This window comes from Protomyctophum parallelum (genome assembly GCF_964188405.1).
Source record: "Protomyctophum parallelum genome assembly, chromosome: 19".
NCBI classification, from domain to species: domain Eukaryota; kingdom Metazoa; phylum Chordata; class Actinopteri; order Myctophiformes; family Myctophidae; genus Protomyctophum; species Protomyctophum parallelum.
The window spans coordinates 30,605,975-30,620,858 of record NC_139717.1 but is presented as its reverse complement, the minus strand read 5'-3'; the positions used below and the strand labels follow the sequence as shown (position 1 = coordinate 30,620,858).

General features: G+C 44.5%; 1 protein-coding gene across 2 annotated transcripts in view; it reads left to right on the top strand.

Moving 5' to 3' along the window:
- Window positions 1-14,884, top strand: part of map3k5 (mitogen-activated protein kinase kinase kinase 5) — a 68,531-nt gene that overhangs the window by 25,777 nt on the left and 27,870 nt on the right. For both annotated transcript variants that reach the window (XM_083790861.1, XM_083790860.1), the window contains exons 4-11: window positions 1,958-2,151; window positions 5,079-5,247; window positions 7,095-7,201; window positions 11,475-11,645; window positions 12,476-12,588; window positions 13,341-13,500; window positions 14,136-14,289; window positions 14,587-14,694. In XM_083790861.1, the coding sequence (XP_083646987.1) occupies window positions 1,958-2,151; window positions 5,079-5,247; window positions 7,095-7,201; window positions 11,475-11,645; window positions 12,476-12,588; window positions 13,341-13,500; window positions 14,136-14,289; window positions 14,587-14,694 (1,176 nt within the window). The remainder of the gene's footprint in view (window positions 1-1,957; window positions 2,152-5,078; window positions 5,248-7,094; window positions 7,202-11,474; window positions 11,646-12,475; window positions 12,589-13,340; window positions 13,501-14,135; window positions 14,290-14,586; window positions 14,695-14,884) is intronic.

Below are 14,884 nucleotides of genomic sequence, written 5' to 3'. Positions count from 1 at the left end.
TGCATATCTCTTTTTTTTTGCCTTTTCCTACCACATGTACCCAAAACAAAAAAAAAGTGTCCATCAAGCACTACCACCGAAGCCAAAACAGGGACAGACTTGGAGCTAAAATGAGATAGGATGTACTGTACTTAGTACTTACATTATAATACTCCATCTGTAAATAATAAGACTAGGACGGCTGAGTGAACTGATTTCCATAAGCTGATTTCCATAAGCAGTGATTTCCAATAATGAATGAATGGAATGTGAACGGTAGTTTTCTCCATGGGGTTGTGGGGTGACACGTGACAGGAGCAGTTCAGGTCAAGTGTTCATAAATGCACATGTTGCTGATGATGTGGCCGATGTGTCCTTTAGGCCAGGGGTTCTGAACGTTTTTGGCCGGGGACCCCCTCCCGCCCCCAATATAAATTGACTGCTACAATAACCTTAATAATAGAGACAATACACCATAAATAAACCAGATATAATCATTAGGGAAGGTAATATACTATCTTTTCCATTTTACTTTTTTTTTTTTAATTATTTGGGGACCCCTTAAAATAATTTGGCGACCCCCCGAGGGGTCGCTACCCACAGGTTGAGAACCCCTGCTTTAGGCCAGTGCTTCTCCAACTTTATCATGTCAAGGCTGCCCAAATTAAGATGATGGCCCCAGACCATCATCTGAAAGAATTGTATGCAAGGGGGGCCCCCATACAAGATTTGTACAAACAGCAGATCTACAAGCTCAAGACCCATTCCATCGCGACACGTCGTGAGTTTATAGATCGGCTATTTACCGTAGGGTTAAAGTGATTATAGTGATTTCGTTGGGGACCCTTTGGAAACCCCTCGGGGACCCCTGGGGTCCATTGAACCGCTTTAGGCGTCTGCTGGCTCACTTCACTGTAAAACATTGTATTAATTTATCAATGAGATTGTACAAATGTCACCATATTGATATTATTTAGTTACATTTGTACACTCTGGGCTCCATCTTGCGCCACCCCTTACCCCTTATCCCTAAACTTATTTGCCATTTTTTACTATTTTAAAACATTTAAAAATAGTTCAACTAGCCAATCTACATCGACACGTTGTTAGCTTGTAGATCGGCTATTTGTACTATTTTAAATGTTTTAAAATAGTAAAAATGGCAAATAGGTTTAGGGAACCGGGGTGGCGCAAGATATAGGGCTCTGTGTATACACCATTGTCTGTGCAAACTGCAAAGAGAGCCTATTCAGCCTGATTTAGACGGTGTATAAATGAAGTGTTATGTCACCTTTGTAACCGTCTTGCACAGGGGAAGCAACTCAGACTTCCTCCTGGCAATATGAGTTCCCATCATAAACTATTGTTGTCGGCGTGTTAGCGTTTATCCACATTACATCTACACTAGCGTCACTATTCTGGACTTTCGGCTAAAATAACAGTGAACGTCTAGATCGGCTATTCCCAGTGAAGATATTTGATGTAGAGGGAAGATGGATAAAGATAATGTGCATAATGTATTATAACTTATAAGACACAGAATTATTTTATTTGCAAGGTGTGGTTGTACATAAGAGGAATAACTATTGGCGAGGTTGATATTAAGGTTGTTGCCTTGGTGAGGTTGGTTCCTCAATGCCTTGAGGGTATTTCATGACATTTGGCAAGAAAATCCACTTGGACTCAAGCCAAGGATTAACTGATTAGAAGTAGGTGGTCAATGGTCATCACAATGCATGGTCATTAACCCCTTACTGTAAAAAACAAAACAAAAAAAAACAGGACCTGAGTTGGCTCTGTACTACTTGTAACTCTGTGGGTGCAACTATAGTTTTATCGTGATAGTTACTATACTGTACTGTGTACTCTATACTGTACTGTACAGCACAGCACAGTTTTATTGTTAGTTAAAAAATTGACCGGTGAGAGTTAAATGAATGCCCCTGATTTAACTGTGGTGGTGTTCTCTTCCTTGCAGACATGCTCGGCCAACTACACCTTCATCCCGTATATGGTGACACCACACAACAAGGTCTACAGCTGCGAGAGCAGCTTGATGAAGGGCCTAACGGAGCTGATGCAGCCCAGCTTTGAGATGCTGCTAGGGCCAATCTGCATTCCCCTGCTGGACCGCTTCATCCGGCTGCTGAAGGTGCCTCCAGCCAACTCCCAGTGAGTACCAGGAGAGATGAAGTTGGGCCGGCGATGGGGTTTAAACCCAGTTGTGATTGCTTCCAGCTACAAAGTTTCAAAAGGGCATCTCTGAATGACAAAGAAGAGGACTGTCAGTGTCAGGAACCAGATACAGAAAGGAACAGAGTATAATGTGAATAAGTACAGAGAAAACATGATGTTGTAAATGGTAAATGGTGCATTTATATAGAGGGTATGCACATGCATAAAGTGAATGGCAGATCGAGTGGCAAAGTGAATGTAATGTGGTTTAAAGTCATTTAATGCAATCAAATAGGACTTTTCTGTTTGGATGTATGGGCTATGAAGGCCAGAAAGTAGTTTTTTTCCACTCAGTAGGCGTTCCCGCATAACTTCCAGGTATGATGATGATGTCACACGCATACGCTCTATAGCGCCTTTATCCAAGGTGCTTTACATAGATTGTGCATTACATTCACCCATTCACACACACATGGCGGCGGAAACCAAGGCACCAATCAGCACATCGGGAGCAATTAGGGGTTCAGTGTCTTGCTCAAGGACACTTCGACACTAACTCTGGGGGAGCCCGGGTTCGAACTGGCAACCATCCAGCCACTCTACCCCTGAGGCACCGCCGCCGCCGTTGTTGTTGTTGCACTTCAACAGTTACCAGTAATCTCGTATCAGTGTCCTGATAAAGCAGTGACCATGGTGCATATCTGTATTAAGCTTAAGCTGAGTGAGATGACCGGTCAAACAGTTAAACAGGTCAGATGAGGTCCAATAGATATAGGTCAAGCCTAACAGACTATGCATGTCCTCTAAAAAGTAGAGGGAAGAAAATATCACAAACCCCAGCGTCTGAGCATGTCATAATATGCGACCATTCCTCCAAAATAGGAAAACATTCAAATATCAGATCTACAAGCATGTAGATTGGCTGATTTCGGTGAAGATATTTGGTGTAGAGGGGAAAGGGAGGGGACAGTGTACTGGCTCTGATCAACAGTATCTATAGGGTTTAAGTGGTTAAGAGCATCAAAGTTAGAGTTTAGTTTGGTATGTTAGCTCAGTGGTTTCCAAATGGTGTGCTGTGAGGCAAGTCCAGGTGTGACTGATTGTTGCCATTTGGCTACCCTGACTATGACTAGAATGGAACAGGGCCTTAATTTAAATATCAGCAGTAACACCTGTGAAGGAAGTAGGGAAGGGGCCCGAGTTATTTCCAAAATGGCCTGTGTGCATATAGCCCATTCAATGCTGAAAACATTCTCAGCATCTCAGCATTCTCTGTTCCATGAATAGTGAGTCATGTTCTAGAGGCGGAGGATAGCATGGGCTGTTGTTGCCAATCTTTTTGGCACAGTTAGTTCGGTCAGCCCACTGTGCTACTGCTGGAGATACAGTAGAGCAGGGGTTTTCAACTGATTGTGAACCAGGGACCACCACCCTGACTTAGAATCAACCTGGGGACCACTATTGTGTTGGGTGGGGATATGGGCTAAGATTAGTGCTTTTGTAAGTTAACACTTAAGTTGCTATGCATCCCATGTGTATACATCCCACTGTTTCTCAACTGTTGACTACTAGTAAAATGTCCTAATAATAATGACTCAACCAGACAATCCGGTGCACACCCCTTCTTGAGATTCTAAGTCTTTTTTTCTGTTGAATTTCTTGAACTCCAACTTGTCAGTAAATGACTACATGGATGGACTCATCATAGGTCACCAGGTCATTCACTTCCCCCTTCTTGAGATTCTAACTCCCGTTTTCTGTTGAATTTCTTGAACTCCAACTTGTCAGTAAATGACTACATGGATGGACTCATCATAGGTCACCAGGTCATTCACTTCCCCCTTCTTGAGATTCTAACTCCCGTTTTCTGTTGAATTTCTTGAACTCCAACTTGTCAGTAAATGACTACATGGATGGACTCATCATAGGTCACCAGGTCATTCAGTTCACGGTTTCTCAACTAGTTTTCTAGAAACACGGTTTATTTTCTCAACGGAAAGAACATTTAAAGCAAATCAACAAATCCTACATTACTAAATGCATGGTCAGGGACCACATTCAATACCTCCACGGACCACCAGTGGTCCACGGACCACCTGTTGAAAACCCATGCAGTAGAGCACTGAATGCAGTCATGGGACTTGGATCCAGCCTAACCGAGGTCATCACATACTGTACACACTGAGGGGGAGATGCAGATGACAGACTATTTATAATAGGCTAGTAGAGAGTCAGTCAACCTGGCTGTAGACTAGTACCATATGGTCTATATAATGAGCTGAAAAACATGTTCACGCTCACAAAGACTGGTGGTTCAGTACAGTATGTACAGTGCCACGTAATTGTGATGATCATGTGGGAACGTATGCAGCTCATGACCTGACCTCTCTGTGCCATCTCTCCCCACGATGCTGAAGCAGCCCAGAAGCCTGCTTGTTTCTATTTGTTTTTGTTATCGTCCATGCATCGTCCATGCATCCATTAAGAATGGATGCATAGTTTTGTATTAAACATGGAGGGAATGAGCAGTATGGGGCCTGAAGAGATGATTAGGTTTTGGGTCAAAAAGCTTTTTGTCTGTGTGTATGTATGTCCTGTATTTAAAAGTAAAAAGAAAAGTGCATTTGATTAATCTAAATGTGGTACTGTGGGTTGTGGCTGCTGTGGCTCTAGTGTATGTCAATTTAAAAAGGGTGGGCCAGCCTAGTACCACTAACAGCGTGTGCGTGTGTGTGTGTGCGTGTGTGTGTGCGTGTGTGTGTGTGTGCGTGTGTGTGTGTGTGTGTGTGTGTGTGTGTGTGTGTGTGTGTGTGTGTGTGTGTGTGTGTGTGTGTGTGTGTGTGTGTGTGTGTGTGTGTGTGTGTGTGTGTGTGTGTGTGTGTGTGTGTGTGTGTGTGTGTTCCCGTGTTCCCTCTTTTCCACAGCCAGTACTTCCGTGAGACCATCCTGAATGAGATCCGTAAAGCCCGGGAGTTGTACACCGGCCCTGAGCTGGCTGCTGAGCTGGGTCGCATCCAGCAGCGTCTGGACAACGTGGAGTGCCTTTCTGCCGACATCGTCATCAACCTGCTGCTGTCTTACAGGGATATTCAGGTACACACCAGTGAGAAAAAGAACGGCAACTAACCAGAAGCTACCCAGCTTAATCTCAGTTGTACATGTGAAATGAATCAAGACTGAGCATGGCCTTTTTTCTTTCCTAAAATGTATAGACAATTTACAACCAAGCTGTCAATGATGATGCTCATCATTGATTGGAGTGTTTGTACTTGGAGCAGTGGAGCTCTCACTGGATCACAACTCGCTTATTTACATTGTGTTGCACATCAAAGATTGCTGATCTATACGCTGACAATGCGTTGGATTGCAGCCTGTTGTAGTGAGCTTGTAGATCTGTTATTTTCAGTATTTTTTTAATTTGTGGGAAACTTAAATAATGACTTGCCCAAATAGGGAGTTAGTCCAAGGTCCCACCAAATCCAAAGTGGTTAAACGGATATTTTAAATCTGGGGGCTGAGCAGGAGGTAGTGAACAGATACTGTAGAACGCACAGTGGCAGCTCAGAAGGAAAATGCTAGCCTGCTCATTTTATATAATATGCTTGGCCATCATTGAGCGCATCAGTGCTTTATTTCCATTGTGGTCTAGACTCTACAGTTTTAAACACAAAAACGTATCCGTCTTTTTAGCTTCTTAGTACAAATTGCTGTATCAAATGCATCTTCCCTGCTAATTCCACATGAATGAGTTTTAATCACATTTTGCGTATAAATGCATTCATTCTGCATAATGCATTCATAAACATTGCCTGTAGGCTGAAATGCTACTGCTGTGCACTTGCATGTTTGCGAGTGTGGACTGTTTTCTTGTTTGTTTTTGTATCTGTAGATTAGCAAATTTGCACTACACTACATAAGATTTTGAGTTTGGTGCATCGTGGTGTATTGCTTAACTGGAAGTTTCCAGGTTTGACTGCCTGTGACCGCAAGTGTCCACCTTGAGAAATTGTCCTGGAACAAGCAGTACGGTTGTTCCAGGACAACTGGTTTCTGGGTCTGGAACTCACCCTGAGCAATGACCTCCCTGTAGAACAAGGAGGGGGTGGGGGAGCGGGGGGGTGGGGGGGGGTTGTTATGTGCTAAAAACCTACTTTTTAGGCTTTCAACATGCCATCAATCCTGTGTAGCTGTAGTCTAATGTAGTCTCTGACCTTGATAGGTGAGGTTATTGTACAAAATGAGTTTAAACTGAAACAGACAGATTTCCACCACTGTTTGCTAGGTGTGTTTTCCTCAAAGCGGGGCCGGCGCGTACCGCCTGTGGAGTGCTGTAGGCTAAACTTTCAGTCCATTCGTCTTAAGTTAGCTCTCCGGTCTCTGCATTGTGATGCCAGTCACTGTACACATCTGCCCACTCACTCAAAAGCAGTGCTCTATATCCATGAATTATTGATGAGAACAACAAGTGTGGAGGAGACGCTAAATTATTCACCGCCCTTCGGCTATGGTGACTAGCGTATTTGGAACCGCATAAAGCGCGATGTGACAAAGGGGGACCTTCAATTATTCAAGTGGCAAGCACAATAGTTGACTGGACTTCTGACAATGCGCCCTCGGGCGGCAGAGCAGTCACTCCCCTCGTTGCTTTATGCCAAGTCAGAAGAACCAGAATGACTTAATGTGTGCTCTGGAGTCTGAACCCACTTTTTATAAAGACAACTCCTCCAATGTGTAGAAAGACTGTCAAAACACAAATTCTCTGCAAAGTATTTACTGAAAATGGTTCCGTATAAATGTAACTGTTACCAACTGGGAAGTCTGTGTTAACAAGAATCCAAAGTTGCTTTGTGGAACTGAAACTTTTTATAGTGCCCTAAACAAATGGAACACCTCCCAAAGTCTTGTTCTCACCAGTCTGTGTTTCCTGCACTGTCATCCAGGACTACGAGTCCATCGTGAAGCTGGTGGAGACCCTGGAGAAGCTGCCGACCTTTGACCCCATCGCCCACCCTCATGTGAAGTTCCATTATGCCTTTGCACTGAATCGGTAAGACGGCTATAGCGTACATGCATATATGGCGAGGAGAGGAGACACATGTACTGTCATGTACTGCACCACACATATATAGTATATATACTGTATTTCTGCTGTCAGGAGGAAACCACCTAACTCCATTTTATTTATTTATATATATATATATATATATATATATATATATATATATATATATATATATATATATTGTTTTTGTTTTCTTCATAAATCTATTGAACACCCTTTACGCCTGTGGCTTGTTAAAAAAATATTGAACCAATGAAAAGTATTAAATAGCTCTTCGGACAACACCTCAAACTGGACCCTTTAGGTGGTTTCTTCCCAACACCAGAGATATATAAATGCCTATAATGACATGCCTAAAATAGTGACACCAGGTTGAAAGTGGGGCCTAAATGACGACACCCTTGCACGCACGCACGCACGCACGCATACTGTACAAGACCATATGCAGAGCATGTGTTTAGGAAGGCAGACAGATGCAGAAGCCAGGAGGTTTTACTGCCTGCCTCTCTCACCAGCTGCCTCTTGTGAACTTCCCGTGGTTCTCACAGTCCACAGGTCTCCAAAGGCAATAAAAAGCGTGCTGTTCTTCAATTTGGCAGCGATTGGAAAATGCCTCTTTGGGGCGTCGGGCTGCTCAAATATTCTGCAGCTCTCTAACGCGTCACCCGGATGCGACAGCATATTACACATCTACATATTTAAAATGTTCTCTTGGAAATTAATGCCCTATATCATCATAAGAGTGGCACACCCGACAGCAAAAAGTTAAACTATTTGTTTGTTGAATGCGGAGCTTTCCAAATACCTTCCCTTAGGGCAGAAGAAAACTCATTTACGTTCTGTAGAGACCGTCCTAAAGTCAGTTCTTTGGTGCCATTGAAATTCTCTGATGAGCTGAAATAATTTCGGCACCACAGCGGTATTTCCTCATTCAGCCCAGCTTCGAGTTCAATGTGTCGGGCGTGAAGCCAAGGAAACACCGGTAGTTTGGAAGAGCCAACTTCCAAATGCCTGTGTCCAGGAGGTGAGCTGAGCTCCACAGAGCGGGCAGCAGTATAGCTGCCTCTCACTGGCCGTGCAATCTGGCTGCAGTGTTGTTGTTGTCAGACCTGCTGCTCTCCTCCTCCTCCACTCCTCTCTCACATTCGTACTGTCTAAAAGAATTACAAACCTATACTAGGCCACACAAATAAACAAAACGTTCACATAAGAAACTAAACGTTCGGCCCAGGCCGTAGCGTAACGGTCTGGGCACCGGACTGGTGATCCAGTCGCGGTGTGCCGCGGGTTCGACTCCCGAACCCGACACGGCCTTTACCGCATGTCATCCCCCCATCTCTCTCCCGTTTCCTGTCAGCCTACTATCTGTCCCTTCAAAAATCAATAAAAGGCGTAAGCCGCAAAAAAAATATATCTTAAAAAAAAAAAAAAAAAGAAACTAAACGTTCCCAACGCATCGCGTTCTATAACGAGCTGCGTTTAACACACACACACACACACACACACACACACACACTGACACACACCAGTAAGACACCTGAGGGCGAGAAGCAACCTCTCCCTAAATGGCGAGGTTGCGTGGATGCAGCCGCTTGGGTGACAGCAGACTGCTGGAGCTTTGGCATGGGGGGTCAGATCAACATATGGAATTAATTCTGTACTGGCCATATATGGAGTGTGTCTTGAGTGTACAGGGTTTGATGAGGTCAGATCAACATATGGAATATCAGAACAGGTCAGCTCTAAGGGTGGCAGTGAGGGCAGTGTCTTGAGTGTACAGGGTTTGATGAGGTCAGATCAACATATGGAATATCAGAACAGGTCAGCTCTAAGGGTGGCAGCGGGGGCAGTGTCTTGAGTGTACAGGGTTTGATGAGGGCCCAGGTAGGGCCGGGCCTTAATATTCGGGCCTGTTGAGAACTGTAGTTTTCGCCGGCTGCCGGGCCTGACTTTGGGGCGGGCCCGTCTAGAGTTTAAATGGACAGGTATCAGTCAAAAGGGAGACATCGAAGGGGAAGGACGGGTGGGGAAAGGATCAACATAATTATGGAATGTCAGAACAGGTCAGCTCCATATATGGAGATCTAAGGGTTTGAGGTTTGAGGTCAGATGTTTTGTTGCTGGCCACTATTGATGACATCAGGGATCTCCATATATGGGATTAATATTGATGACATCAGGGACCTCCATCCCTGATGATGTCACAAAACAGCCTGTGAGTTGTGACACAACACCCAGGTGGCTGGAGGAGGAGGATGCGCTGCCCAGCGAGGGTCGGTCAGATATCTGTCCGCGGTGCAAAGCTCATTTACCGGCCACAAGCTACTTCGGCGCTAGCCATGTGGGAGTATGCATCAAATAGCCGAGCTAAAGTCGACTCTAGGACCTTTCCAGAACCTTTTCGGCAGAGGCTGAGTCATTGGTGTGCGTCCCAGGCCGAGCCTGCTGATCAGCCATTATGCATCAAATAATGAACAGTGATCTCAACGCAGAGCACATTGTCCTAATAAACCAGCTCGAGTGTTTGCTTTTGAGCGCACTAGACAGAAGCGGTGAGTACAAAAGCGTACAGGGGTTGGAAGGGTCCTTATCGCTATGTCCCTCAGCAAGGATACCTTGTTCCGTCTCGGTGGTCTCCATGGCAATAGATGGCAGCTCTTAACCTCCATGCACACGGTTTCTGTGAAGTGTACGGGCGTCCATCACCAAGAGTCCAACTGCAGGCTAATCTGATTGTGATTCAGCACACAGGCAAATAGTGGCAAACAGTGGCATCATTTACCAATGATAGAACACTCATTCCTAATTATTCCTTAATAGTTTTTTTTCTTTTTGATTGGTTGATAAACACAGATGGTTTGTTCTGAGCAGTTTCTTTTTTAATTGGGTTTCACAACAGATCTGCCTGAGCCAGTAACTGCTTGTTAAATTAACTCTTATTTAGCAGTGAATTGAATGCACACCAGAATCAATACCTGAAGCACGTGCTTCTAATGGGTTCTCCTCTGCCAGGAATCACTGTCCCACAACAATACCAGTATGGTGTTCAGAAGAGTTACATTCAATATATAAACACACTTGCGCGTGTGTGCGCACACACACGCACATACTGTAGCATGCACACACATCAGTGGCATTAGGGCGTATCTACAATAAGGCGAGGACAGGCTGTCCAAATCATTTATGACCTGAGAACTATTATTGGGCAGCTGATTGGCCGTTGCGTGTAGAGCGTGACCCTCAATCACCCATTGGAATGAAAATGCATGCCTTTCAGCCTTTGTAGCGTACTCGTCTGGCAGGTATATCTCTTTGAGTGCTTCTGATTGTGCGTGGGGGACGACGACGACAACACATCTTGCCTGCCCAATATGTAACGCCTCTGACACACATACACAGGTTCTTACAGTATTATTTTACGCACACATACACAAGCACTTGCAGTATTCCATTATAGTCAAACACACATGGTACGTACGGTAAATACAAGCTAGAAGGAATTCGAGCACACAACTACAATCAAACATAAACGATAAGACTAACTTGAAATGTGCACGGCCCCAGAAATCCAATAATGAAGAGATCGATGCCAGCACTCACGATGTGTCCCTCTGGTATTTTTTTTTACTTGTAATGTCAAAAGGCAACAAGGCAATCAGGATGTGTTTTGCCTCTGTGCCTTAATCAGCTAATGATGACGGCATAGCTGGAACTCATAGTGATTGCCTTGTTGCCTCTTCAAGTAAAATTACATACCTGAGAGACACAACACGAGTGCTGGCATCCAAATACAGACACAGAATAGCTTTTTCTTTTCCATACACACATGTGTCTATATGTATGTATGAAAGATAAACTTTGTCGCATGACACGGACAAAGCATAGTCTGGTTTGTGTGGTCGTCAGTCTAACCTCATGTTCACATGGATTAAAGTTATTAGTCGTCACGACTGATTTGGAAGCATGTTGGGCGCTGAAGATGGCCGATGTACAAGCTCATAACAGGTGTTGTGATGTCAGATGCATCTTCCATAAAACCCTAATCTGTTATTTTTGAACATTTGAATAAGATCTTGAAAGTGTTTGGGGGTCATTTGAGAACTGATTTAGAAGGCATTTTGTAGAATCGCCCTCATATTTGTGTGTGTGTGTGTGTGTGTGTGTGTGTGTGTGTGTGTGTGTGTGTGTGTGTGTGTGTGTGTGTGTGTGTGTGTGTGTGTGCGTGTGCGTGTGCGTGTGCGCGTGCGCGTGTGTCCAGGAGGAACCTGCCAGGGGACAGGCAGAAGGCACTGGACATCATGCTTCCCCTGGTGGAGTCTGACGAGCAGGTGGCCTCAGATATCTACTGTCTGGTGGGACGCATTTACAAGGACATGTTCCTGGAGTCCCACTTCGCTGACACGCTGAGCCGAGACAGCGGCACGCTCTGGTGAGAATTTACAATGCAGGCATTTAACGGACGCTCTTATCCACAGCGACTTATGATAAGCAATAAGCAAGGTAAACGCAGGCATCAGACACAGAGAGACATTGTAGCGCCTCGGTAAACTAGGATCTCATGTAAACCAAGAATCAGTCTAAAGTAAACAATAAACTATCCAAATAATAATCTGCATATTGAAACTATAGGATATCAGGTAAACAATGATTCTAGCATCTGGTCTAAATAACATGCTAGATAAATTACATTTGTGGTCAAGAAAAAAACAAGCCTACGTAACAAAGCAAGAACTTTTTCCCTTGGCTGCAATCAACACAGAACGAACGGAGATTGCGCGAGACGATGGCTACTAGCTTCTTCACTTTCCTCTCACCCTATCAGCATCGTTAACAAAGCCTGTCATCTGTGGGCACAGTGAGGCACTCGGGGAGCTGTCAGAAGCTGACTCATAACATAAACCCACTAATTGCCTTCCTACACAGTTCAGCTTTTAAGGTTTCATATCTTTGTCAATTACACGTGACGTCTGTTTAGGAGAGGCTCCCATCTGGCTGTCGTTTTGAGTAATATTCACACCCCCCCCACCCTCAGTGGAGCAGAGTGGCCATTAAAATAAATTAAATTTCATGTTTTGCGAGTTTGCCTTGCCAGTGGCAAATCAATATGGCTCTAATTGTTTCTTGTTCTTGTCGTTATGATAAAACTGTTATTAAAGGGCAGTGAGGGCCCCTTAAAGGGGTCCATTATGAATGGAGGAGGCACGTGTTGGGGTGGTCTCAGAATGACGAATCTTCTGCGTTTTGCACCCTCTCTTTAAGGTTTAAGAAAGGCTTTGAGTCAGAGCCGACACTGCACTCCGGCATAAACTATGCCGTGCTGCTCTTGGCAGCCGGACACCAATTTGACACCTCTTTCGAGCTTCGCAAAGTGGGTAAGTGAGCAACTAGTTTCCATGATTTCTATCATCCTTGAAATCTGTGAGGTGTCTTTGTCGCCACTGCACAGAAGACTAGCTGTTAATTCATTCATTTTATTCATTCTTTTACGGCCTGATTTATGATCTGTCCACAGCTTCATGGGCCCAACATAGGCAATCGATAAGCTCACAACAAGTTAGAGTTGCGACATGTTGTGTGCTTATAGATTGCCTATTTGTCATGAAGTACAAATCTTGCTGAGAGACCTCCTCAATCAGTGATGATAGCTGGTATGCAGGAACAAATCCTGCTTGTTATGACTCATATCCTTGCCAGTATGCCTGGGCGAGAACGAGTGTGTGGCTCCTGTGCCACGGAAGTTAATGACAAAATCAGATTAGCCACCCAACGCTTTTCCCTGTTCGTATCAAGTGAGCTTGCTGTTTAACCCCCGTAATCCTGGTGTCCCTATTATATATTGCGGAAATGCCAATATTGTCAAAATAAATTCAAAACCAGTGAAAACAGCAGATCTACAACCTCGTGATGCCTCGCATCGCAATATGTTTCCGATTATAGATTGCTTATTTTTTGCTATTTTCACAGCCCTGGGGAAAGGCCCTAGTAAAGTCTTTTCCTCCTGTCTCTCTCCTGTCTTAAGTCAAGCAACAATGCTCTCAAAATAAACAGCAGCAGCAGAAAGCAGGCCTTGATTCTGTGTGAACTTGTGAGTGTCGTGTTGTCATTATGATTGTTGACGTTTCAGGAGTGAAGCTGAGCAGTCTGCTTGGTAAGAAGGGTAGCCTGGACAAGCTGCAGAGCTACTGGGATGTGGGCTTCTTCCTGGGGGCCAGCATACTGGCCTGCGACAACACCAGGGTCATCCACGCCTCCGAGAAACTCTTCAAACTCAAAGCCCCCATTTGGTGAGGACTGAGGAGGCACATTCAGAGTAATGCCCGACTGTAATGTTTCTGTACATTTGCGTAATAACGCTGATCTATAGTGTGCTTGGTTTTTCCCTGCACGTCCCAGGTTTCATCTTTTGGCTAAGGTCTTGTGGTCGCCATGTTCCATTCTTCTGGAAAACAAATGGAAAAATCTGACCTTGGTCAACTGGGCATATAGGCTAAAGTAAAGAATCTGAGTACTTCTTCCACCACTGACATGCATGCATGTTTTTCATTGCGACTATTTGAACTGGAAGCAGAAGTTCTGTTGTGCTAGGCACCTTGTGTGTCATCGTTATTTACAGAAAAAGTATTAATTGACAGTAAGTAAGTATTAATTTGAAATCATTACGTTTTGAACCCACCAAAAAAAGCATCTGCACACGCTCTCATTTCAATTAGAATGCACACGGACCGAAACAATTAATCTTCACGCACGCGAGTGCAGTGGAGCGTCCATGCACGGCCAGTGAGCACGGCTGCAGTCATTAACATGGATCAGAAGAAAAGCAGGTGCTTAATGCAGGCGCTTACGCCTGCCTGGCTGGAGGGTGTCACGCATTATTCCCCCCCTGCTCTCTCTCACTCTGTCATTGATCGGCTGCCTGCAGGTACCTGCGTTCTCTGGTGGAAACCATCTTGATCTACCAGCACTTCAAGAAGCCTGGCACGGAGCAGCCGGTCCCAAAACAGGAGCTGGTGGACTTCTGGATGGACTTCCTGGTAGAAGCTACCAAGAAGGATGTGTCATCTGTACGCTTCCCTGTAAGTGAGCCAGGACAAGGACACTTTATTAACCCATTCTGACCTGAGATCAGATTCTAAAAATGTAGCTGTGAAAGAATATATATTCAAAGATCTGCACACATTTTGGCAGTGCTACAAGCTAATAGCGCGGCACCGAGTGCCACGTATATCTGCTATTTTGACAAGACAAGCTAAGATGACACAGATGCGTTCTAGCCGAGGTCTTGCAGATTGATGCTGAAAAAGCCTATACCATCTATGTATAAATAAAGGTAAAATAAAAATACAAATTGTCTGATGTGTTTCTTTCTCCAGGTGTTGATACTGGAGCCCACAAAAGTGTACCAGCCTTCATATTTGTCCATAAATAAGGATGTGGATGATAACATTGTGTCCATTTGGCACGTGGCTCCTGATGACAAGGTGGGTGTCTGGCTCATGAGATGAACTACTTAAGCACTATAAAGACACAAATTTTTTCACGCACATGATGCAAGAATTGGGAAAACATCCGAAGGGTTGCGACATACACAGACACTGACAAGATGACAAAGCAGCTGTTTTTGTAACATGTCAGACTCTGTGAATGTGTTCCTTGGTGGACCGGCTGTCA